Below are 26,456 nucleotides of genomic sequence, written 5' to 3'. Positions count from 1 at the left end.
GCCCTCCTATTAAACAACTGCAAATTATAAAGAACACAATGCTCATATAGCGGAGGGTATTTTAGCATTGCATTATATTTTCAATTTCAAAACATGTCAAAGTAATAGGAAAAAATGCCTATCATTGAATCATTTCCTATACCCGCTTACTCCAATCAAGGGTCACCGGGAAATACCTACCAAATAAAGGAGACTACATATGTACCGTTTCATCAAGCAAGTGTAAAATCTGGAGTAATCCAGTTGATTTTTGATCTTTCAAAATCAGTTTCATCCTAATTTAGCCAGTTTAAAAGTACTTCAAAAGCAGCTTTTATGTGGTTTCAATATTATTCAAAGTGGGAGGTGATCCTTGGTGTAAAAGTGTTTACTAACAGAGTATCTGTAACCAGAATAAAACCACAATTTGCTTTTAGTTTAGAGCAGTTTCGGACCAGTGCAAAAAATAGATAATATGTGGAAAATCAATTTAAATACTCAGTATTACTCCAGTACACCTTAAAATATGTCAAAATGAGTTTATCACAAAACAGAAAACAGTGCAACCTTCCCCTTGACAAACAATTACCTGCTTATCAAAATAGCTGATGATGCCTCTACTATTCCAATCAAACTAACTCATTAATCCTTACTTGTTTTTGTCAAACAAAAGCACAAAGTCAACTTGAGGATGAATGCACATGCACGTCATGCATGTTTAAGTTTACCTGCATGGCCAGTGAGCTGCACCCATGGGTAACACTTCTTGAAGGACACAACGAAGGGAGACCAGTGAACCATGGTCTTCAGCTTCTGCCAAGACTTATTCTGAGGGGACGCAAAAAAAACAAAAAATAATTTCATCCTCTGAGAATGAGAAAAAACAACAATAAAAAAAAAAACCCACAAACGGCTGCACTGACTGATCACTGGAAAGGTTTTCACATCAAACAAAGTCTTAGACATATGTGAGTGGTGTCAGTTAATGGAAAACACACCCTGTCCCACACAAATGACTATAGACATTGGACAGACCTGCCCCCTTGAGCCAAGGACAACTGCACATGTGTGACAAAGCTCATTCATAAAACATTTACCAAAGGCACTGCTGTGGTGTCATAAAACAGAACCTCACTGTCCCAAACGGTCTACAATGTGTAATCTGTGTTGGGAAACAGCAGACCAAGGACACTGTGCAACGGGGACCTTTGACGCAAACAGTGTAACTGGAACAAGGCATCAACTAGAACATGTGGGAACTTATATAGCAAGACGGTGGGTTTCCAAAGTTTGTTCAGGGCGCAGATGTTACATCATTGTGGACCAGTGTGAGGACAGAATGAAGCACCACTCACTCACACACACACACACACACACCTTATCAATGATAAATAACATGACAAGATCTGGAATCCCGTCTACAGTACCGCTGTGTGCGAGAAGCAGCTCCTTGGTTCCTTTGTTTCACTGTATAGCTGGTAATTTTCTATGTGTATATGTAAATCAACGCTTAGGAAAGCCGATGGCCAACAAGCAGAAAATTAGAACAGGTGATAAAGTACAGGGATGAAGGACCATAATCATAAAATTAATCCTTTTATAACCATGCTGCTCCCTGTGCAGCTATCGCTGCCTTGTTTACATGTCAGACTATCTCTATACAACTTAAACAGTTGATTAATAGTCCTGTGGTGTCGTGCAAAGGTTTAACTGTTTTATGGAGAGCAAATTTGAACCATCCACAGGCTGAATGAATTTGCAAATATTTCCCGTAGCCAAAGTGTACCAAAAACTAAATAACCACTTGTAATATTGACAAAGATTGTTGAAAACTTTCAGCCTCTTCTGGGATAGATGTCAGTACATTATAGAGTGGAAAGTGTGTGTGAATAAAACTTAGAATATATATATTCTTGACAAACCCTCCATGACATCACCCACAGGTTAGGGAGCTCAAAATGGGCGACTCTAGATGTCATCATATTCGCAGCGCTTACGTTGTCTAAGTCCTGGCCACAGGGTTGCCCAGTATCACCATTAGAGGACCAAATGTCACCAAGCTACCAATACCTGTAACAGTGCTAACGGTGTTAATATACAAATTAAATAATACTAAAATTTCACTCAATGGAAGTGCTGGAGCACAGACTTCTTAGATGGTCCATTAGAACAATTAACTATGCAACAAACCATAATGTCTCATAATTTTAATAAAATTCTCAGACTAGAAGCACTCAGCGAGTGCAAACCTCCGCCAAGGCCATGGGGTCACTGACGCCATAACATCTACACGCCGTGGAATCACTGAACCTAAAAAAGTCTAACAATGATGTTTGCTCAGTAGTAAAAAAAAAAAGTTTCATCTGCTGTGACTGGATAGCATGTAATCTTAGCGCTTGGCATCACCGTTTATTGCAACTTGCACCTTTCCCAGAAGCTACTGTCATCTGAGCACTGATATTGATATTGCATGTGCTTATAGACAAAAACAAATAAGAGACAAAATTAAATTTATTATTCAACTAAACTGCAAATATATGAATTTTTTTTAACATTTATGAAACACTTCTCTAAACAAGGCCACAGGGTCACTGACCCTAAAGAGATTCCCCCTTGGCACAGTGATCTATTCAACAATTCAGTGTTACAACCAAAACTAGGATACATACACTTTTCTTTCCTTTATACGAGGTCTATTAGAAAAGAAACCGACAGTTTTATTTTTTTTAAAAACTATATGGATTTGAATCACGTGTGATTACATCAGCCAAGCTTGAACCCTCGTGCGCATGCGTGAGTTTTTTCACGCCTGTCGGTGACGTCATTTGCCTGTGAGCACGCCTTGTGGAAGGAGTGGTCCAGCCCCCTCATCGGATTTTCATTGTCTGAGAAGTTGCTGAGAGACTGGCGCTGTGCTTGATCAAAATTTTTTCAAGAACTGTGAGGCACATCCGAGTGGAGACCATTCAAGAAATTCAGCTGGTTTTCGATGTAAATTTTAAGGGCTGATGAGAGATTTTGGATTGTTTCTATCGCTGTAAGGACTTCCCACAGAGCGGGACGTCGCGCAGCGCTCCAAGGCGACGTTGTCATCCTGTTTCAAGCTGAAAACCTCCAAATTTAAGCCTCTGTTGACCCAGGACGTTGTGAGAGAACAGAGAACTTTCAGAAGAGGTCGGAATCAGCAGTTTATCCGGACATTCCACTGTTAAAGGAGATTTTTTTAATGAAAGACGTGTGGACGGATTGGCGCGTCGGCTTGCCCGCCACAGGAAAAACACCTTAAGGACAAGTTGGAACATGCCCTGCTGTTAAACAATTTCTCAGATACTCAACTGAAAGCCACCAAAAGCCGCCTGGATTTTACAAATGGTTATCAACACGGAGGTGTTTTTCCTCCTCGCTCCGTGGGAAGTCCTTACAGTGATAGAAACAATCCAAAATCTCTCATCAGCCGTTAAAATTTTCACCGAAAACCAGCTGAATTTCTCGAATGGCGTCCACTCGGATGTGCCTCACAGTTTTTGAAAAAATTTTGATCAAGCACAGCGCCAGTCTCTCAGCAACTTCTCAGACAAAGGAATTCCGACGAGGGGGCTGGACCACTCCTTCCACATGGCGTGCTCACAGACAAATGACGTCACCGACAGGCGTGAAAAAACTCTCGCATGCCCACGAGGGTTCAAGCTTGGCTGATGTAATCACAAGTGATTCAAATCCATATGGCTTTTTAAAAAAATAATAAGGTCGGATACTTTTCTCACAGACCTCGTATTTGACATCCTTGACCATGAAAACATACCACTAGAACTTGGAATCACTTTTATGTCTTTATTAGTTCAAACGTTATTGTATAAAAACGATTTTTCGGTAATGGCGGTTTTCTTCTGGATCTAGCTCCATAACATTTGAAGCTACATCAAATCTAATGACACCTTACTGAATCAGTACAGATTCAGCTACAATTTGGTGTTAGTTGTGCATCTCTAGCTTCATTTGTCACCTCACACTGACACATTTTCTATTTTCCCTATATTTTTGCATATTCTGGATCACCAGATCCGGAATCCGGATCCGATCATCACCAAACTTTGTTGTTTGATAGAACCTCTGACTATGTTACACCCTAATTTTTTTCAAGCCTTTCTGCCTTGTTTTTGTGGAGTTAGAAATTAGAATGCCAAAATTCCCCCTATCCCGCAATGGTGAAGAATCCTTTAAAAAATTCCTGGATCCGGATCATGATCCAGATCACCACTAAAATTTTATCACTTGTTCCTCTTGTCATTTCCAACCACTCCACAAAATTTCATCAAAATCCGTTCAAAACGTTTTGAGTTATCCTGCTGACAAACAGACAGACAAACAAACAAACGTGACCAAAAACATAACCTCCTTGGTGGAGGTAAAAAGTCTCATCTTGCTGGAACAGGTCTCACTTGATGCAACCACATTATTCATAACTTAGTATGTTAAAATATGTTAAAGTAACAAGTTCTCCACCCATACAGTTGTCATGAGCACAAAAAAACCCATTCATATCTTCTATAAATATGGGGATTTTAACACAAGAGTCTATGGGGAATGACTTGCTTTTGGTGCTAGCCTCAAGCAGCCATTCTAGAAACTGCAAGATCTGGCACTTCTATGTTGGCTTCATTTATCAGGACTGGAAATTATGACTGGGAAAAAGAAAAAGAAGAAAAAAAAACAACAACAAATTGTACCAAAGACACATTTAAAAGGTTTGAGACCATGAGAAACAAAATTCTCGAGTCTGAAGAGACAAAGATTGGACTCTTTGGTGTGAATGCCATTATTACAGCGACGTACAGAGACATCCTGGATGAAAACCTGCTCCAGAGCGCTCTTGACCTCAGACTGGGCAACAGTTCATCTTTCAGCAGGACAATGACCCGAAGCACACAACCAAGATATCAAAGGAGTGGCTTCAGGACAACTCTGTGAATGTCCTTGAGTGGCCCAGCCAGAGCCCAGACCTGAATCCAATTGAACACTCTGGAGAGATCTGAAAATGGCTGTGCACCGATGCTCAACATCCAACCTGATGGAGCTTGACAGCTGTTGCAAAGAGGAATGGACCAAACTGGCCAAAGATAGGTGCACCAAGCTTGTGGCATCATATTCAAGAGACTGTAATTGCTAGCAAAGGTGCATCAACAAAGTACTGAGTAAAGGGTGTGAATACTTATGTGCACATAATTTCTTAGTTTGTTATTTTTAATAAATAAATAAAAGAACACTTTTTATGTTGTTATTATGGGATTCTGTGAGTATTCATCCATTTTGGAATAAGGCTGTAACATAAAATGTGTAAACAGTGAAGTGCTGCGAATACTTTCTGGATGCACTGTATAAAGATTTGCTACAAAAGCAGGAAAGAAAAAGACAACAAAGTAGAGTGAAGACTGAAATTTCAGTCACGTCCACAAAATAAATCTGATGAAGGGCTACTGCAAATGTTCCAAAACCAAATCTCCAAACGTGACACAGAGTTTGTCATAGTTTGAAGCGTCCAATCTTCCAGCACCCATGTGGTCGGATTTGGTGTTGACACAGAACATGGACGTCCACATTTGTCTTTTATACACATTCACCACTTCAAATCAAAACAACACAGCGGAGTGAAAAACTGGAGTTAGTTTTGTTTTGTTTTAAACACTATAATCCCACAGTGAACAATATGGAAACAGCAGCTTCTATATCTTCTTTTAGAGCCAACACTGTAGGTCCTCCACCTCAGGCAGACTGTCCAGTGGGGGTTTTCTACTGGCTTCTCCCTAGCAGACAATTACCCCTGAGGACACACCAGAGTTTCTGTCTCTGTTCCGTAACAATGATCTCTTACATGTCCTCGCTTCACACTGATGAGGAGTGTCTTAGTTTATGCTGACTTCCTGGATTTGGTTCGCTTTGTTGTTGTGTTCGTGATTCTCAGCACTTCAATATCCAAACTCGCCCTCAAGGGCCTTAGAAGCAGAGGATACATTTTGGGGGGGAAACAAAAGGCCCAGACATTCCCAGTATTGATCCTTGCACTAACAGCAACATTCAAACACAGCAGACAGATTTACAACCACTACCACCATGACCCTTAACCGGTATAAAAAATAACAACCGATCCAGTTTGAGAAGCCGCATCTTAGTGTGGTGCGATATGTCATAAAAAGGGCTCCCGTAGGATTTTTGTGCCAAAATTGATTTTTTTGCTGATTTGACTTGGGTAGGGGTCCAGTTGACTGAAAATAGCGGGGTACAATTTTTCTGACCCCCATAACCCCCTTTTGGAGGGACTTGTTTGCCGAAGATGCAAAAAACCCTCTAAATTACTATCTTCCCCTGTTCTTAGTCACTTCTATTAAACTTTAGAGTCTTTTATGGGTTTTCATTGTTGCTAACTTCATATAAAACTGTTTTTATAAATTGCAGACTCAGCACAGACTGATATTTAAGTCTTTATATTATTAATGGAATAAGGATTTGTTACAATTTACCAGTTTTATCAACTACATGTTACTCGTACATTTTTCAGTGACCACAGTCAGTTTTGGACAGACAGGAATCTTTGGAGATGCTGTGGTTTTTAAGGGAATAATAATTTCAGTGTTAACATTTGGTTTCATGACCAGTTAAGTAATAGTTATTTTTATATACTGTAACAATAACACATGTTATATAAGTAAATAAGGTAAATGTTTCCTGATTAACAATTAGTTTACACAAGATAACATAGAATAAGATAGAATAAGTTAGAATAAGACACCACACATTATCAAAATAACATCTATAGGTAACTGTATTAAAATACATTTAGATTTGTGTGTTGTAGATTATGCATAACGGTGAAGTGAGTATCCTTGAAGCTGTGTCTGCAAAATTAGTGCTTGTAGCATCTGCAATGAGGGTGAAACATCATCCAAAAGACTTGTTTGTAATCCACAGATGGTTGAAGAACTCCTGGACTGTTGTAAAGAAAGACTAAGCCTTGGGGATACCAGCATTCAAAACCTCACAGAGAGCTTATCAAGTTTGGAACAGTCCAAAAGAAAAGACTTGTTATATCACAGTGAATGCCGTAAACCCCTTGTGAATAAATGTGTAATTAAAAGACTCAGGGAGGGTGCTAAAAAGCGTGATAGATCTAACTCCCCCATAGGTTTCTTTCCTGCTCTAGGTCGCCCCTCATGTTCAAATGCTCCAAACCGTCCAAAAAGGTCAAAAAGTCTATCTAAAGCAGAGGTGTGTCTGTTCTCTTCATGTTCTTTCTGTGCATCTGAGGCCAAAGAGTCTTTGCATCAGGTTTTTACTGATAGAATGGGTGAAACATTGCTTCAGATAAAGTTGAACACGTGATGATCATGTCCGAACTTGTGTTTCTGATCTGTTTGATGCTGGTGATGCAGCTGCTCAAGAAAAGTTCTATCACAGAAACTGCTTACGGTCAGCACAGAGAACCTGTCTTTCTGAGGGCCACAGCAATGTGCCTCTGATCCAATCTCTTTGTGATGAAGAGTTACTCATGTTCATTCAAAATACAGTTGTGGATGATTGTGACACAATAAATATGGCTGAGGTGAATGAGGCCTACATCTCGCTCTTGAAAAGATATCAGATAGAGGTCAAGGGTGATGAAAACTACAGAAAACACCTGAAAAGGTTAATCACTGAGCGTCTGCCAAATTTCCAGTTTGTCAAATCACTGCATAAGAATGAGCCTGACAAACTTGTTACCCTGAAGGGTGTTAGCAAAGCTATTGATGTCCACCTAGATTCACTTGACACAGTTGCAAAACTGAGAGTGACAGCTGATATCTTGCGAAGGGAGATAACCAAAAATGAAATCAATATTTTTCATGTTATCCAGGGTGTATCATTATTATGTTGAGTACCCTCATAACCCCATAGATTAATTTTGGGGCCCTTAGGAGACCCAGCCCCCCAAAATACAGAAAAGCAACAAAGCTTGATTTATTGCATGCAGGGTGTATTATTTATGTATTTAGCACCCTTACAAATTAAAAAAAGGACTGTAAGATTGTGAAAATTGGTCTAGAATTGAGGAAGATACGCTTTATACTGTTTGAGGGCCACCCGGGCAGAATGACCCCCATAGAGGGGGGGTTACAGGGGTCAGAAAAATTGTACCCCATTATTTTCAGTTAACTGGACCACTAACCAAGTCAAATCAACAAAAAAAATCAATTTTGGCACAAAAATCCTACGGAATTACATATCGCACCACACTATCTGCTAAAATCTGTAAAACTGTCACCAGCCGTTGGCCTCCAAAGTGCTGTTGTAATAAAGAAGTTGTTACATAAGGTTTGTAAGAGTGGATTATAATGTGAACACTCAGCTGTTGCTCTCAATAGAGGTTTAATGCACTTACAGGCAGGTCCACAAGTATTTAGACAGCGTCACAGTTTTTGAATAATTTGACCTCTGTACTCCACCATAGCGGAGTGGAAATTAAACAATCAAGATGCTTTTGTAGTGTCGAATTTCAGCTTTAATTCAAAAATATCACATCAACCATTTTAGTTTTATAGTCGCCCTCTGCAGTTTCTCCAATCACATTCACAGATGCCTATAACTTATTCAAAATTATCATGGGTGTCTTGGTGGCTTCCCTCACTTGTCTCCTTCTTGCCTGTTCACTCAGTTTTTGAGAACTCTTGACTACAGACAGATTTGCCATACAGTACCATACTGTTTATATTTATTAACCGTTGATGCAAAAGAAGAAACACATATTCAGTGAGTTTCAAATGTTCATGTTTCCATCCCATAACAGTTAAGGGATGGAAAGCTTTTTTTCCCCCAGACAAGTTATGGCATAAGTTGTCAAAACTAGAGTGCCAAGCGCCCTGTGGGTTATCGGCTCAATTAAAGCTCAAGGCAAAATTACCATTTTTGGCATAAAAATGACTGCCATTTCCAAACAAACGAATCTAAGCAAAAAATTTTGGGATGGGAACAATGTCAATGACCAATACTGTGTCCTTGTTAAATTAAAAGAAAAGTTATCTGATCATTTTTGAGAAAATCGGGTCCAAATACCCGAATCGTCTGTTTTCAGCATAAAGATGGCCGACATTTCCAAGCGAACAAATCTATGACTACAATTTTTTGATGTGAATTATGTCAACAACCCATATTACGCCCATTACAAATCAGAAAAAAGTTATCAGAACAAATTTTGAGAAAATTTATCAGCATAAAAATGGCTACCATTTCCAAATGAATGAATCTAAGAATATGATTATTAGACAGGAACAATGTCAATGACCAATATTATGCCCTTGCCAAATTAGAAAAAAAGTTAAGATAGTTTTTGAGATATCGCAATAAATGGACAAAGATGGCGACGACTACGATGGACGCCACGCAAAGACAGAGTTAGCAGCCTTTCGGCCGGTAACCCAACAAACAAACAAACTAAAAGGCTGTAAAAGTAATGATTTGCACAGACGGTAATACTTCAATTTAGTTTACCCAATTATTTATACCCTTTGAAAATGGGGGGGACTGTGTATAAAAATGGCAGTAATTCCTAAATAGTTAATGTGACTTTTTGAATTACAGCTGAAAGTCTACACTACAAGCACATCTTTAATCTTTTATTGTAACTACAGTTTGGTGGTGCACAGAAGCAAGATTACAAAAATTGTGACACAATCCAACTACCACATCGATGGGCCTGCCTGCATACATACAGGTTGCATTACAAAGTGTATTAAAGTTTATCAATCAGCTGTATTTAGTTCCTGAAATTACCGGCTGTCATATCTGTGGATTTAAAGATCAATTCTGCCTTCTGTTGGGTGCTTGTATACATTCACACAGAATTCAGTTTCACACTGGTTAAGATCACATACTGTGTTATTAAAGTGCCACATTATTTGAAGCTGTTAAAATAAATGGCTGGTTTTCCGCATTTCCTCGAGCGGCGTACTGCACAGTATAAACAGCCCACACAGACGTTACATAAAACTATCAATATTCTAGACAAAAACTGCTGTCTGGATGTTTTGAATTTGTACCTTCCTGTCCAAATCTTACAAACACCCACACAAAATATCACTGAGGTCCCGCTGCTTCTCATCTCTACTGCTTTCTGTCAGCTTTTCAGAGCAGTTGTCTCTGAGGGATGCTCAGCGTGCACATCAATCAACTCAATCAACTTTTTTCTTATATAGCGCCAAATCACAACAAACAGTTGCCCCAAGGCGCTCCATATTGTAAGGCAAGGCCATACAATAATTATGAAAAACCCCAACGGTCAAAACGACCCCCTATGAGCAAGCACTTGGCCACAGTGGGAAGGAAAAACTCCCTTTTAACAGGAAGAAACCTCCAGCAGAACCAGGCTCAGGGAGGGGCAGTCTTCTGCTGAGACTGGTTGGGGCTGAGTGAAAAAACCAGGAAAAAGACATGCTGTGAAGGGGGGCAGAGATCGATCACTAATGATTAAATGCAGAGTGATGCATACGGAGCAAAAAGAGAAAGAAACAGTGCATCATGGGAACCCCCCCACAATCTACGTCTAAAGGAGCATAACCAAGGGATGGTCCAGGGTCACCCGATCCAGCCCTAACTATAAGCCTTAGCGAAAAGGAAAGTTTTAAGCCTAATCTTAAAAGTAGAGAGGGTATCTGTCTCCCTGATCTGAATTGGGAGCTGGTTCCACAGGAGAGGAGCCTGAAAGCTGAAGGCTCTGCCTCCCATTCTACTCTTACAAACCCTAGGAACTACAAGTAAGCCCGCAGTCTGAGAGCGAAGCGCTCTAATGGGGTAATATGGTACTACGAGGTCCCTAAGATAAGATGGGACCTGATTATTCAAAACCTTATAAGTAAGAAGAAGAATTTTAAATTCTATTCTAGAATTAACAGGAAGCCAATGAAGAGAGGCCAACACGGGTGAGATATGCTCTCTCCTGCTAGTCCCCGTCAGTACTCTAGCTGCAGCATTCTGAACCAACTGAAGGCTTTTTAGGGAACTTTTAGGACAACCTGATAATAATGAATTACAATAGTCCAGCCTAGAGGAAATAAATGCATTAATTAGTTTTTCAGCATCATTCTGAGAAAAGACCTTTCTGATTTTAGAGATATTGCGTAAATGCAAAAAGGCAGTCCTACATATTTGTTTAATATGCGCTTTGAATGACATATCCTGATCAAAAATGACTCCAAGATTTCTCACAGTATTACTAGAGATCAGGGAAATGCCATCCAGAGTAACGATCTGGTTAGACACCATGCTTCTAAGATTTGTGGGGCCAAGTACAATAACTTCAGTTTGATCTGAGTTTAAAAGCAGGAAATTAGAGGTCATCCATGTCTTTATGTCTGTAAGACAATCCTGCAGTTTAGCTAATTGGTGTGTATCCTCTGGCTTCATGGATAGATAAAGCTGGGTATCATCTGCGTAACAATGAAAATTTAAGCAATACCGTCTAATAATACTGCCTAAGGGAAGCATGTATAAAGTGAATAAAATTGGTCCTAGCACAGAACCTTGTGGAACTCCATAATTAACTTTAGTCTGTGAAGAAGATTCCCCATTTACATGAACAAACTGTAATCTATTAGACAAATATGATTCAAACCACCGCAGCGCAGTGCCTTTAATACCTATGACATGCTCTAATCTCTGTAATAAAATTTTATGGTCAACAGTATCAAAAGCAGCACTGAGGTCCAACAGAACAAGCACAGAGATAAGTCCACTGTCCGAAGCCATAAGAAGATCATTTGTAACCTTCACTAATGCTGTTTCTGTACTATGATGAATTCTAAAACCTGACTGAAACTCTTCAAATAGACCATTCCTCTGCAGGTGATCAGTTAGCTGTTTTACAACTACCCTCTCAAGAATCTTTGAGAGAAAAGGAAGGTTGGAGATTGGCCTATAATTAGCTAAGATAGCTGGGTCAAGTGATGGCTTTTTAAGTAATGGTTTAATTACTGCCACCTTAAAGGCCTGTGGTACATAACCAACTAACAAAGATAGATTGATCATATTTAAGATTGAAGCATTAAATAATGGTAGGACTTCCTTGAGCAGCCTGGCAGGAATGGGGTCTAATAAACATGTTGGTTTGGATGAAGTAACTAATGAAAATAACTGAGACAGAACAATCGGAGAGAAAGAGTCTAACCAAATACCGGCATCACTGAAAGCAGCCAAAGATAACGATACATCTTTGGGATGGTTATGAGTAATTTTTTCTCTAATAGTCAAAATTTTGTTAGCAAAGAAAGTCATGAAGTCATTACTAGTTAAAGTTAATGGAATACTCAGCTCAATAGAGCTCAGACTCTTTGTCAGCCTGGCTACAGTGCTGAAAAGAAACCTGAGGTTATTCTTATTTTCTTCAATTAGTGATGAGTAGAAAGATGTCCTAGCTTTACGGAGGGCTTTTTTTTTATAGAGCAACAAACTCTTTTTCCAGGCTAAGTGAAGATCTTCTAAATTAGTGAGACGCCATTTCCTCTCCAACTTACGGGTTATCTGCTTTAAGCTACGAGTTTGTGAGTTATACCACGGAGTCAGACACTTCTGATTTAAAGCTCTCTTTTTCAGAGGAGCTACAGCATCCAAAGTTATCTTCAAAGAGGATGTAAAACTATTGACGAGATACTCTAACTCCCTTACAGAGTTTAGGTAGCTACTCTGCTCTGTGTTGGTATATGACATTAGAGAACATAAAGAAGGAATCATATCCTTAAACCTAGTTACAGCGCTTTCTGAAAGACTTCTAGTGTAATGAAACTTATTCCCCACTGCAGGGTAGTCCATCAGGGTAAATGTAAATGTTATTAAAAAATGATCAGACAGAAGGGAGTTTTCAGGGAATACTGTTAAGTCTTCTATTTCCATACCATAAGTCAGAACAAGATCTAAGATATGATTAAAGTGGTGGGTGGACTCATTTACTTTTTGAGCAAAGCCGATAGAGTCTAATAATAGATTAAATGCAGTGTTGAGGCTGTCATTCTCAGCATCTGTGTGGATGTTAAAATCGCCCACTATAATTATCTCATCACGACACAGTGGACGTTATACTAACCCAAATTAAAATGACACTAAGAACACTTCACCTCTAACTTTGCAGCAAACACAATCACACAACAGGACAACGCAAGATCCATCACCATGGATTTTTTTTGTTATTTAATTAAAATTTTATTTATTTATTTATTTGAAGTGTGGACCAAATTTTGCCCAAGATGCAGTGTCCCATTTTAACGATATGATCCCTGCTCATCGTTTTAGTGAATAAGCTCAAAGTGCATTGAACATGTGCCTGTTTCTTACCTGACCACGGCCACAGGAAAGAAACCGAGAACGCAGCCGGCACAAAACACTCTGCACCATCTGAACTGGGTCTCCACAAGTCAGCCTCACCACAGATGAGTTTGTCCTCATTCCCACAGGATTCCCAACAATCACTTATTACCGCCTTCAGCCCCCTTACAGCAACACCTCCCAGCTAATACACCAACAGCCTTATGAAGTGGGTAACCTGCTAGTAGGGTTAAACCAAGTTACCTGGTGAATAATTCCACTCTTATGTCAGGCTCCTCTTGCATACTGACCCCCCCTCCCCCCCCCACACACACACACCATGGTGTCATCCCAAATCACCATGCCTCCCGTTTCAACATTCTGCCACTCCTTTGTACGTCTTTATCGCTTTCTCAATCGTATCTAAGATTGAGAACATCCACCGGTCTTTCCTCACATTCACACAGGCCGTGAGCCTGCCTGAACTAGTCCCGTCTTCTTCTACTGTCTACAACACTAAGTCCACTCTGAAAAAGCTCTAAAGCCTGCTGAGCGTCTTCTCTTACCTTTGTTGTTCTCCTCTCTCTTTTCCGACAGCTGCCGTGGGGCCTATCCTGAGCCCGTCTCTTTCCAGATTCATGGCTGACTACCAGCACAGGGGTCAGGTCAACAGACCTTCCCACACACTCCCAGCGCTTTCCTTTTGTCTGCATGGCACATTCCTCAGCGCTGTGTAACCTACGGGAGCGTGCGCATGTATGCGGGAGCGTGCAACTGTATGTGGCGGAGAGGCGAACCTGTCGTGCAACTCTCATCAGCCACACCGCCAACTGCACATGCGCATACCAGGCTGCTTTCATGTACTGCTGCAGAAATCAACACTAGCTTTTACAAAACCACATCCCTTTCCCTTTACTCAACTCTTCAACAGCACAACAGCTCAGCTGTGGCAGGTCACTAAATGCACACACAAACAAACATACACACACACACACACACACACTTGCAGTGTTGGCTGTGCTTCCCTTTTCTTTAGGTTATTACATAGTTTTCAATTTCTTAGTCTCTGCTTACGCACCAGCATGTGCACGAGAGCCGTGGGAGTGACGTGTGGGACGTTGTATAATGAGCGTCACAAAAACAAATCTGCAATTGTGGGTTGCCTGAACAGTCATGTGACCAGTCATCACATGTCAGTTAGGCGTTCATATTCCATGCAAGTTTGTTTTTTTCTGCTTGTGCTCTCACTCTTCTCTGATTACCCTCATTTTCCTCTTGTTTAGTGCTAATCTATGTCTCGTGGTATTTAAGGGGAAAAATTGAGATGTGATGCAAAGTCAAACGTGGGCGTAATAGTGTGCTTTTTTTTTCTAAACGTCAGCATTGTTGTACTCAGTTGTATCTAATTATTTATATATAGGACATAGTAGATACTGTCAAAGAGACAAGGGGCAAAAAAAGCACCATATATGGCGTAGATGTCGCCTAGCAACCAGCTCTGCCTTCGCCCAACTTTCCATGACACACACACACTGAACTGTGAAAGCAACACTGCATCGCCGCAAGCGTGTGGATCTCCAAGTGTACCTGTGTGAACAAGTATCTGTTGGCGTCACTGAGTACACAACGTAACTGGTTTGTCTGGGAGCTCTGAGCATGGACGGGGTGTTCAAAGCCAACAAGAAGAAGACACACCCTCAGCTACTGTACGCACACTAAATACACACACACACACAACACAAGTTTTAGTCAGCTCCAAAGCCTCCAGCAGCACCATCCTGTCTGTCACAACAGTCCAAATGCAGCTTCTTTTGTTGCTTGTTTCCTGATTGTCAGTGTAACTGCCAGGAATTTACACTGTCCACAATAAGCTAATTCAAATAACCGACGCTGCTCAAACACATGGCCAAACATGACCGAAGAGGTCACCTCACTAAGCCCATTATTACCAACACGACTGGCAGCTACGTCACAGGGCAAAGGCGTTATATCTTTATTTAGCTCACACACACAACTCTGCAAGAATCTGAATTACCCCCCCCCCCCCCCCCCAAAAAAAAAACGACGACACAGGCTGGAGAGTTTAACAGCATCAACATGTAGGAAAAAAAATACTATAGTTTACGGTGTTAACTAAGAGTGATATATATATAAAAAAAAAGACAGAGAGAGAGAGAAAAGATTCACATCAAAACTGCAACTGTTATCCTTATCGATTCAAAACCTAAAAATAGATTCTTAAAATAACCTCCCTCTCAGTCAGAGTCTCCTCACTGGTGTAAACATGGAGGAGTTGCTGTCTGCATCCCTCTCAGCTTCCATACAGAAGTTTGCACTACATGAGCAAATTAGCTCGGCTCGTCGTTAGCATGGAGGAGCAGCAAATGCAAGAAGTTCAACCCACTCGGCAAACATTAAAAGAAAGTGTTTCGGCGCACTTTGGCTTCTACAATGTCTCATATAAGAATGAGCTTGATATGACCAACTAACTCTATATGCAAGCTGTGCAAAATGAAGGTCAAGCATTTCAGAAACGCAACAAATGCTCTAGCGCATCTAGCACTCAAGCATTTAACCTGCACCCCTACAGCGTCATGGAAAACAAAGGCTTTTCAGATTCATGATGCAGACAATTGAGCCAAGATATGTCATAGCGTCAAGCGCCTTTCTAAAGCCCCTGTCACAGTGGCGTATTCGTAGAGCTGCTCATTACAGCATATCGTCACATGGAGTTTTTTCTCAATACGTAGCAGTATGTTGAGGGCTACGCGTGTAGGACGGAAGAAATTAAATATGTTTAATTTTCTTCAGCATACAGCACAGCATGCAGTCTTCATTCGAGTACACACAGCGCCATGCTACTGTCCGCTATTGTGAGCCCGCCCACGCTGAAACACGGTACTGTGTTGTATGGCTGGGGGGCCTGGCTGCCTTTTTGTTTCTCTCTTTTGTTTTTCCTTCCAGGTGGCTTGCATTTGGGACTGAGTGGCTGTGTTGCTGAGGTTATCAGGACCTCACCCTGATCACCTGCGGCTCGTCAGGACTCACAGCTGTGGTGCATCTATATGGATTGGAACATGGTGGCATTTAAGACTGAAGTATACAGTGTGTATTTGCCAGAGACTCGACCTTGTGACCAAACGGGTGAGATCGTCGTCTCGGGAGCCATCTCATCATCAGTGGATGCAGAGAACGTCCAGGGTTTGATGCACGGTCTGTGAAAGAGGAGGGGGTGAGGTCTCACGCTCGTCAGCACACTTCCTGAGGTATGTTAGATTTTGTGACTAACGTTTATACAGTCAGTAAATGTGGTGTCCCTCACACCTTATTATATTGAGCTGTACGTTAGTCATGTATCGGCTTCCACTGCAGTGGAGTTTTGTGAACTGGATGTTCCATGCCTGCAGGTTGGGAAGCTGATTAGTAATTAAGCCAGGAAGTGTTTGCTGTTTATGTACACCTTTGAGTGGTCTCTCTGTGTGTAGAGTGTGGACTCACATAATGGTTCCTTCTTTCACAGACTCGGTTTGTTGCGGCCACCTGGGGGGTGTCGGCGGGGTCCTTGGGTCCGAACGGCTTCTGGCTCCGGACCGTTAGCACTGCTGGGAGCGCACCGTATCACCACCACGCCAGACCGCACACTCTTTTGTTGTTTTGTATCACATCACTGTTATGTATTAAATTCAGTTAGCCTTTGTACCGTGCTCTGCTTATTTCATACTGGGTCTTTCAAACGCTGGTCGGTTCTCCGAGCTGCGTCCGACACATAACATACTGTGCACCATTTCACATCTCCCTGTTGTTCTTCTGGAGCTATAAATACTGCAAGATCGTTGCTTCACTTTATCATGCTGTACTCATTATATGAGGACTGTTCACAGTGTTGTCATTTCATAAAAGCGCTCTCTCAATCTCTCTCTCTCTCGCTCTGTGACACAGAGCGAGAAAGTGCACTTTTATTTTAAGGAGTCTGAGAGAGACTCCTTAAAATAAAAGTGCGCTCTCCCTCCCTCCCTCACTCTCACTCTCTCTCTCTCTCTCTGTGTCTAATCAGAGCTGTGACTCTTTAAACGCGCACTCACTGCATGTCTGTGCGATCATCAAACGCCCTGATCGGTCAGTATGATCAAAGCTCAAAAGAGCTGAGGATCTTTAAAATAAACGCGCACTCGCTGCATAAAAAATAATAACAATAATAATAATAATGTTAAATGACTCTGTTTTTGAGCCGCACCACACCATACGCCCCCTATAGTGTTCCAACTATAGGGGGATCACACTCCTCAGCCTCCCCGGTAAGGTCTATTCCAGAGTACTGGAGAGGAGAATTCGACTGATGGTCAAACCTTGGATTCAGGAGGAGCAGTGTGGTTTTCATCCTGGTCGCGGCACATTGGACCAGCTCTACACACTCCATCGGGTGTTTGAGAGTTCATGGGAGTTCGCCCAACCAGTCCACATGTGTTTTGTGGATCTGGAGAAGGCGTTCAACCGTGTCCCTCGGAGCACCCTGTGGGGGGTGTTCCGTGAGTACGGGGTCCAGGGTACTTTGCTAAGGGCTATCCGGTCCCTGTACGACCACAGCAGGAGCTTGGTTCACATTGCCGGTAGTAAGTCAAACTGTTTCCAGTGCACGCTGGCCTCCGCCAGGGCTGCCCTTTGTCACCGGTTCTGTTCATTATTTTTATGGACAGAATTTCTAGGCGCAGCCAGGGTGTAGAGGGGGTCTGGTTTGGGAACCACAGAATCTCATCTCTGCTGTTTGCGGACAATGTGGTTCTGTTGGCTTCGTCAAATCAGGATCTTCAGCGTGCACTGGGGCAGTTTGCAGCCGAGTGTAAAGCGTCCGGGATGAAAATCAGCACCTCCAAATCCGAGGCCATGGTTCTCGACTGGAAAAAGGTGCTTTGCCCTCTTCAGGTCGGTGGAGTGTCCTTGCCTCAAGTGGAGGAGTTTAAGTATCTCGGGGTCTTGTTCACGAGTGAGGGACAAATGGAGCGTGAGATCGATAGACGGATCGATGCAGCGTCTGCAGTGATGCGGTCGCTGTATCGGACCATCGTGGTGAAGAGAGAGCTGAGTAGGGGGGCAAAGCTCTCGATTTACCGATCGATCTATGTTCCGATCCTCACCTATGGTCATGAGATTTGGCTCATGACCGAAAGAATGAGATCGCGAGTACAAGCGGCCGAGATGAGTTTCCTCCGTAGAGTGGCTGGGTGCTCCCTTAGAGATAGGGTGAGGAGCCTGGTCACTCAGGAGGAGCTCAGAGTCTAGCCGCTGCTCCTCCACGTCGAAAGGAGTCAGTTGAGGTGGCTCGGGCATCTTTTCCGGATGCCCCCTGGACGCCTCGCTGGAGAAGTGTTCCGGGCACGTCCCACTGGGAGGAGGCCCCGGGGAAGACCCAGGACACGCTGGAGGGATTACATCTCTCGGCTGGCTTGGGAACGCCTTGGGGTTCCCCTGGAGGAGCTGGGGGAGGTGTGTGTGGATCGGGAGGTCTGGGCGGCTTTGCTTGAGCTGCTGCCCCCATGACCTGACTCCGGATAAAGCGGAAGAAAATGGATGGATGGCCCACACCGTGCAGTAGAGAACAGAGCGCACTTCCACAGAGGCAGAAAATAGCACTGAACTGGGCATGGTACATGCGACTGTGTGACAGGGGCTTTAGCGCACTCCAACAGGCTTGACTAGATCTGGAAATTAGAAGCTGTATTCAGTACTTTTAACGTTTCCCATAATCCCCCTGGTGGCCCCTTGTACTTCCCAGAGTGCACCACAGCACCAGCACAGTTCTGGTGTCTCACAGCGCACGTCAACAATGGCTAGCGAGGATGTGGATGGCGTTGATCCAGCGAGTTCACAAGCGATTATGATGACACATTCTCACAAGTTGAGAGGGTGATCTAGAGGAGGTGTAGCAACTGTGATGGACTTCTGCCATGTTCCGATGTCCATACTTTGCGAGGTTTGTTTACATTGTGCCCTAAACTGGAACTCGGAATCACAGACCGTGAGATGGCACGAGATTCACAACTGTGAAACAGCAAATGTACCAAACTAATTTAGAATCAAAAATCATTTTGAATCGTGACCCCATGAATTGGAATCGAATCATAAGATACTGAAATATTCACACCCCCAGTGTTAACAACATTGAACACCTCCTAAGAAGCATTACTTCACTGTTGCTGGGTGCATTCTCTCTTTCCTGCCCCATATCCAGTTTATATCCCTCTCCCTTTCTACATATTCACAGTTTGTAACGTTTGTGAAAACCACTGTTTGTAATTTATTTGTCACAGTGACAATTACACAGATTCACAGAGTTAACCGCTAATGTTTGTTGGAAATTAAATTAAAGGGTCATGAGGCAGCATGTGCCTTTGATTGTGTGGCCCTTTTGAAGAAGTAGAAGAAGAAGGAAACAAAAAAAAAATAGTTCACTCACTACACATCAGACAGAAAAAAATTTCCACTGACAGGTTGGAAGAGTATTTGTGATTCACACAGATAATGAATTTTCTTCAGCAACATGATGACTGAAGTGTTTTGCTTTGAATTTTGAACACAATGAATGATGGTGAAAGTTTAAAAAAGAAAAGAAACCTAACTGATATTATCTTGTTTCATAACCATGATATCTGTTTCATAGCAAGGGTTCAGTTATAAGGTTCATTAATGGAGCAGCTCCCTGCCTTGTTCCTGATTAAGGTCATTTGAAAATTAGGTCACTTTAAATTCAGCAAAAAAAGCTGTCTTTTTCCATCTCGAAACTGACTCAATCATGACTATTATTTGGATAAATGAAATATTTCCACGTCCTTCAGCCATGACAAATGGGTTTCAGCTATGGAAAGCTCATCGACTGGTCTGTGTGGAACAGGTTATTTATAGAGTTCAAATTGTGGAACTGGAAATCTTTGTAGTATTGGAACCACAGCATTTCATATCTGTGGTATACAGTGAAACGAGTAATCAGCTGAGTAATAACAGACAGACGCTGTGCAGTCCTTTGTGTTCAACCTTAGTTTCTCACACTGTCAAACTGAATCAGTCCGATATCACCCCCAGAGTCCACAGCACCCTTGACATATGGTTTATGCACTGCATTAGCATCAACAAATGCCCTTACATTAAAAAAGCACATATTTTCTTATGACTGTTTTGTATTGCTAGTATGAAAATAAATGGATCATTTCCTTGTCAAATAATTCTGTCCAGTAACCAATACTGTTGCAAGCAGGGGTGGTGGCCAAGTGGTTAATGCGCTTGGTTTCAGTGCAGAAGGTTCCGGGTTCAAATCCCACCCCTGCCACATTTGTCCATGTAATGTGGAGTTGCGTCAGGAAGGGCATCTGGCATAAAGCCAATTCAACATGCAGATCCACCTTGGATTTGCTGTGGCGACCCCAAGTGCAAATAAGGGAGCAGCCGAAGGAACTTATAACCAAATACTGTTGAAAATAGGAATCTAGCAGATGAAAATCTAGCATTCAGAAAGAGTGACGAGAACAGCACCACCTGAAATATAGCAGCCTCTATCTGGACTGTGTTATTTGTTCTATGCCCGTTACACTAGAGGCCAAATGAACCAGAATGCTGTCCAAATGAAAATTCGACCTCCATTTGGGCAAAGTCAAGGCGCAATTCAAAACCTCAGACAGCATTTCCTGTATACACGTATTCGTGTTGTGAATTGTTTTGTAAATTGTGCCGGTAGCATGGCCCAAGCAGAGGGTCACCCCTTTGAGTCCAGTCTGCCTGAGGTTTCTTCCTCAAATCATCAGAGGAAGTTTTTCCTTACCACTGTTGCCTGTGTGCTTGCTCTTGGGGTTGTCTTGGGGTTAGACCTTACTTGTGTGAAGCGCCTTGAGGCAACTTTGTTGTGATTTGGCGCTATATAAACAAAAATAAATTGAAAATTTTAAACTGAGCAGTCTGAGTGCACTCCAAACACTCAGGCACAGTCGAACGGCCAGCCCAAACGTAGAGCACATGCTCTCTACTTTCGAGGTGCGTTCAATGTGGAAAAAGATCAAACGGCAGTCGAGGTGGCCTCTAACTGCATTTTGACTGTGTTCTAAATACTCTCACAGTTTGATCTGGCTTGAGAGACATTCACCATGGTCAGGCACGTCAAATCCTGCCGGCATGTCCCGGACAGCACCACCAGTACATCCCGTTCAGGGTGTGCAAAGGAAATGTTGTAATTTGCAAAGACTATGGTATGCATCCATTTTGTGAAGTAGACTTGAACATTGCACAATCATACCGAAAACGCCGTGTGTTTCTGTGAGTCAATGTGTCTCAGAGCCGCAGGGCAGCGTGGTCATCTGGACGGGGTGTTACATCGGTAATAATCATATTATCACAGATACATTGTCAGTCCCTCTCATAGGTTACTTAGATAATGTATCTGTAATATTATGGTCATCATAGTGGTAAGACCATGTGCAGATGCACTGTCCCACACCGCTGTTCCACAGTGTGTCAATGCATTTCAGTGGCGCAGCGCATTTGAACGGGGTGCCACAGCTGTAATACACATCATACAGGGCTTGACATAAACCAATTTGTCCCACTGGCCCACAGGGCCAGTAGAATTTACAAGTTAGTGGCCCACAGTGTAGGAGCACTGGCCCATGGTTTTGCACACGAGAGTTCATGATATTCCACCTTGAAATCCTGCAAATAAAAGTGCCTAACACATAAACCAATCCAGAAAAAACCTAAAATAGTCTATGGACCATGAAGTAAAAAAAAAAAAAAAAAATAGAATTCATCAGAAGGCATTCTCAAGTGTAAAAAAATTAAGTGACTCCCATAAAATTTAGAGGGCATTTTTAGGCAACCCTCAGAGTTGGCAAACTCACAGTCAAAAATGTAAAATACAGATGTAGGTCCATATCAAAACTAAAAAGTATGCCTTGTCTGGATTGGAGTTCTAGATCTAAAAATTGAAAAAAAAAATGCTTGGCTCCTTTGCTAATGTTGTCACCGTGGGGTTTCCACAAAGGCAAACTGGTTAGACTTTTAAACTAGCTTCAAAACAGCCAGGGTCTCCCAGGACCAAGCATATACAGTTGTGCTCAAACGTTTACATACCCTGGCAGAATTTTTGCTTTTTTGGCCATTCTTAAGAGAATATGAATGACAACACAAAAACTTTTCACTTTTTTTAAAAAGTTTTTTTTTTTTTTTTTTAAGTTTTCACTCATGGTTAGTGGTTGGGTGAAGTCATTTATTGTCAAACAACTGTGTTTCCTCTTTTTAAAATCAAAATGACAAGAGAACTACCCAAATGACCCTGATCAAAAGTTTACATACCCCTGTTCTTAATACTGTGTATTGCCCCTTTAACATCGACAGCTTGGAGTCTTTTGTGGTAGTTGTGGACGAGGCTCTCTGATGGTAAAGCTGCCGCTGAATATGTCTCGGACTTTATTTACATTAATTACAAAGAAATATAAACAGTATGGCACTTTATGGTAAATCTGCATGGACTAGACAGTTCTCAAAAACTGAGTGACTGTGCAAGAAGTAGAAGAGTGAGGAAAGCCAACAAGACACCCAGACAACCCAGAAGAAGTTACAGGCTTATGTGGCTGTGATTGGAGAAATTGTGCACAGTGCAAGCTTTGCATTTTGTATCACCAGTTATCCATCTTCATGATGAAGTGGTATAGAGGAGGAGACCTGAAAGTTTAGCTACAAATTGCCAGAAAGTACATCTGAGATGCAAGCCTGGATTTGATCTGTTTTGGTGAGCATCACAGTGTGGTACAGGGGTTGCACAGCAGCAGACAGGAGAGCGCTGCAGAGGGTGATCAAAACGGCCCAGGGGATCACTGGTTGCTCTCTGCCCAGCCTGGAAGACACTGCCAGCTCTCGCTACCTCAGCAGAGCTTCCAGCATCAGCAAAGACACATCCCACCCCAGCAACCACCTGTTTGACCTACTACCCTCCGGCCAACGGTATAGGTCAATTAAAACTAGGACAAACAGACTCAGGGACAGCTTTCTCCCCAGAGCAATCACTGCTCTGAACAAAAACAAATCACTCTAATCCACACCTTTCACACAAGTTTCTTGTGCAATATCTGTAAACCATGTGCAATATGATTCCACAGTTGTATATAATTCTCGTTTTTACATTTTACTTATTTACCTTTTCTTATGTTTATTTAGTTGTACATATACTCTGAACAATTTATTGTTAAATTTTATTATCTTTTATTAGGCTAAAAATTACTCGCACCACAGAAAGTACCTTTTTGGAGTTGCACTCAAATCTCGTTGCAATGCAAATTACAATGACAATAAAGGCGATTCCGATTCCGACAACAGCGAAGTACCGAGCGCAAATGTGCTGTCCGCTCTGACATAAATATTTGATATGTGGCGGCATCCAGTAGCACAATGCTTTAAATCCAGCCAGACAGCGGGACGCCCCGCTGCACGTCAAGGCACAAAGTACCCATTCGCAAGGTTCAGAGGGTCCGTTATGTGTAGCATAAACCACACCTGCCTTTGCACTTTTCAGTTTTACGTATGATATCCAACATATGGCCTGATATATGTAATCCAGGTTCTGCTACATATGGGTTATCTGCAATGCATCGCGGGCTGTTGGCTATAACTGCCACACCGGTAATAACGAGTGTGCACGTCAATGATCTGATGGCCATAATGATCTGACCACATGCGCAAACATGCACAACAGCGATGTGATTGTTAGTGGACCCTGGGTTACATGTCATCAGTATGTAGGTTGGATTTCATTTGAAATCCAGCAGGGTGACACGGCAGGTCTTCAAAAGATAGACGACAGCGCTCACTCTGCCACACTCCTCCCCTTTCATGCCTTCCACCTAGACCTCGGGTGATGCTCGAAGTGCACCCATACGGCAGTCGATGTGCATTCTTCTTATTCTTACTACAGTCTGACAGCAGTCTACAACCCCAATTCCAATGAATTTGGGACGTGGTGTGAAATGTAAATAAAAACAGAATACAATGATTTGCAAATCCTCTTCAACCTATATTCAGTTGAATACACCACAAAAACAAGATATTTAACTGATAAACTTTATTGTTTATGTGCAAATATTTGCTCATTTTGAAATGGATGCCTGCAACACGTTTCAAAAAAGCTGGGACAGTGGTATGTTTACCACTGTGTTACATCACCTTTCAGTCAATAAGCATTTGGGAACTGAGGACACGAATTCTTGAAGCTTTGTAGGTGGAATTCTTTCCTATTCTTGCTTGATGTACAACTTCAGTTGTTCAACAGTCCGGGGTCTCTGTTGTATTTTGCGCTTCATAATGCGCCACACATTTTCAACGGGCGACAGGTCTGAACTGCAGGCAGGCCAGGCTAGTACCAGCACTCTTTTACTACGAAGCCACTAGGGGTGTCGGAAAAAATCGATTCACGTCTGAATCATCATCAATTTTATTTATATAGCGCCAAATCACAACAAACAGTTGTCCCAAGGTGCTTTATATTGTAAGGCAAGGCCATACAATAATTACGTAAAAACCCCAACGGTCAAAACGACCCCCTGTGAGCAAGCACTTGGCGACAGTGGGAAGGAAAAACTCCCTTTAACAGGAAGAAACCTCCAGCAGAACCAGGCTCAGGGAGGGGCAGTCTTCTGCTGGGACTGGTTGGGGCTGAGGGAGAGAACCAAGAAAAAGACATGCTGTGGAGGGGAGCAGAGATCAATCACTAATGATTAAATGCAGAGTGGTGCATACAGAGGAAAAAGAGAAAGAAACAGTGCATCATGGGAACCCCCCAGCAGTCTAAAGTCTATAGCAGCATAACTAAGGGATGGTTCAGGGTCACCTGATCCAGCCCTAACTATAAGCTTTAGCAAAAAGGAAAGTTTTAAGCCTAATCTTAAAAGTAGAGAGGGTGTCTGTCTCCCTGATCCGAATTGGGAGCTGGTTCCACAGGAGAGGAGCCTGAAAGCTGAAGGCTCTGCCTCCCATTCTACTCTTACAAACCCTAGGAACTACAAGTAAGCCTGCAGTCTGAGAGCGAAGCGCTCTATTGGGGTGATATGGTACTATGAGGTCCCTAAGATAAGATGGGACCTGATTATTCAAAACCTTATAAGTAAGAAGAAGAATTTTAAATTCTATTCTAGAATTAACAGGAAGCCAATGAAGAGAGGCCAATATGGGTGAGATATGCTCTCTCCTTCTAGTCCCCGTTAGTACTCTAGCTGCAGCATTTTGAATTAACTGAAGGCTTTTCAGGGAACTTTTAGGACAATCTGATAATAATGAATTACAATAGTCCAGCCTAGAGGAAATAAATGCATGAATTAGTTTTTCAGCATCACTCTGAGACAAGACCTTTCTAATTTTAGAGATATTGCGTAAATGGAAAAAAGCAGTCCTACATATTTGTTTAATATGCGCTTTGAATGACATATCCTGATCAAAAATGACTCCAAGATTTCTCACAGTATTACTAGAGGTCAGGGTAATGCCATCCAGAGTAAGGATCTGGTTAGACACCATGTTTCTAAGATTTGTGGGGCCAAGTACAATAACTTAAGTTTTATCTGAGTTTAAAAGCAGGAAATTAGAGGTCATCCATGTCTTTATGTCTGTAAGACAATCCTGCAGTTTAGCTAATTGGTGTGTGTCCTCTGGCTTCATGGATAGATAAAGCTGGGTATCATCTGCGTAACAATGAAAATTTAAGCAATGCCGTCTAATAATACCGTATTTTCCGGACTATAAGTCGCAATTTTTTACATGTTTTGGCCGGGGGTGCGACCTATACTCCGGTGCGACTTATAAATGAAAAATATACCGGTAGGATCTCAATTAATTTACTGTAACAAAACAATTTTACGTGACAGAGTCGATCTATGTTTTAAAATGGCCACCGGAAAAGGAAATGCAATGCATCATGGGCACTGTAGTATGACGGCCATCCTATAGTTCACGCTGGTCGCGATAACCAATCAGAGAACAGAACTTTGGATGCGTATTCCTCACCTCACCCACAGCGTGTGAAGCTGACGAACACGGTGCTTGCTGTTATTCCGGCATGGCGAACAGAACAGCTTCAACCCTTGGATATCAATGTGAGCAGAGTGTTTAAGTTGACGCTGACAGCTGCGTGGGAGCAT

General features: G+C 42.1%; 1 protein-coding gene across 1 annotated transcript in view; it reads right to left on the bottom strand.

The window, feature by feature from the left end:
* Positions 1–26,456, bottom strand: part of itpkcb (inositol-trisphosphate 3-kinase Cb) — a 48,631-nt gene that overhangs the window by 8,007 nt on the left and 14,168 nt on the right. Inside the window, exon 2 of the mRNA XM_034168330.1 lies at positions 708–807. Within this exon, the coding sequence (XP_034024221.1) occupies positions 708–807 (100 nt within the window). The remainder of the gene's footprint in view (positions 1–707; positions 808–26,456) is intronic.

The sequence above is a fragment of the Thalassophryne amazonica genome, chromosome 4 (assembly GCF_902500255.1).
Source record: "Thalassophryne amazonica chromosome 4, fThaAma1.1, whole genome shotgun sequence".
In the NCBI taxonomy this organism is placed as follows: Eukaryota; Metazoa; Chordata; class Actinopteri; order Batrachoidiformes; family Batrachoididae; genus Thalassophryne; species Thalassophryne amazonica.
Note: the sequence above shows the minus strand (reverse complement) of the source record. Positions and strands in the feature narration are given on the sequence as shown.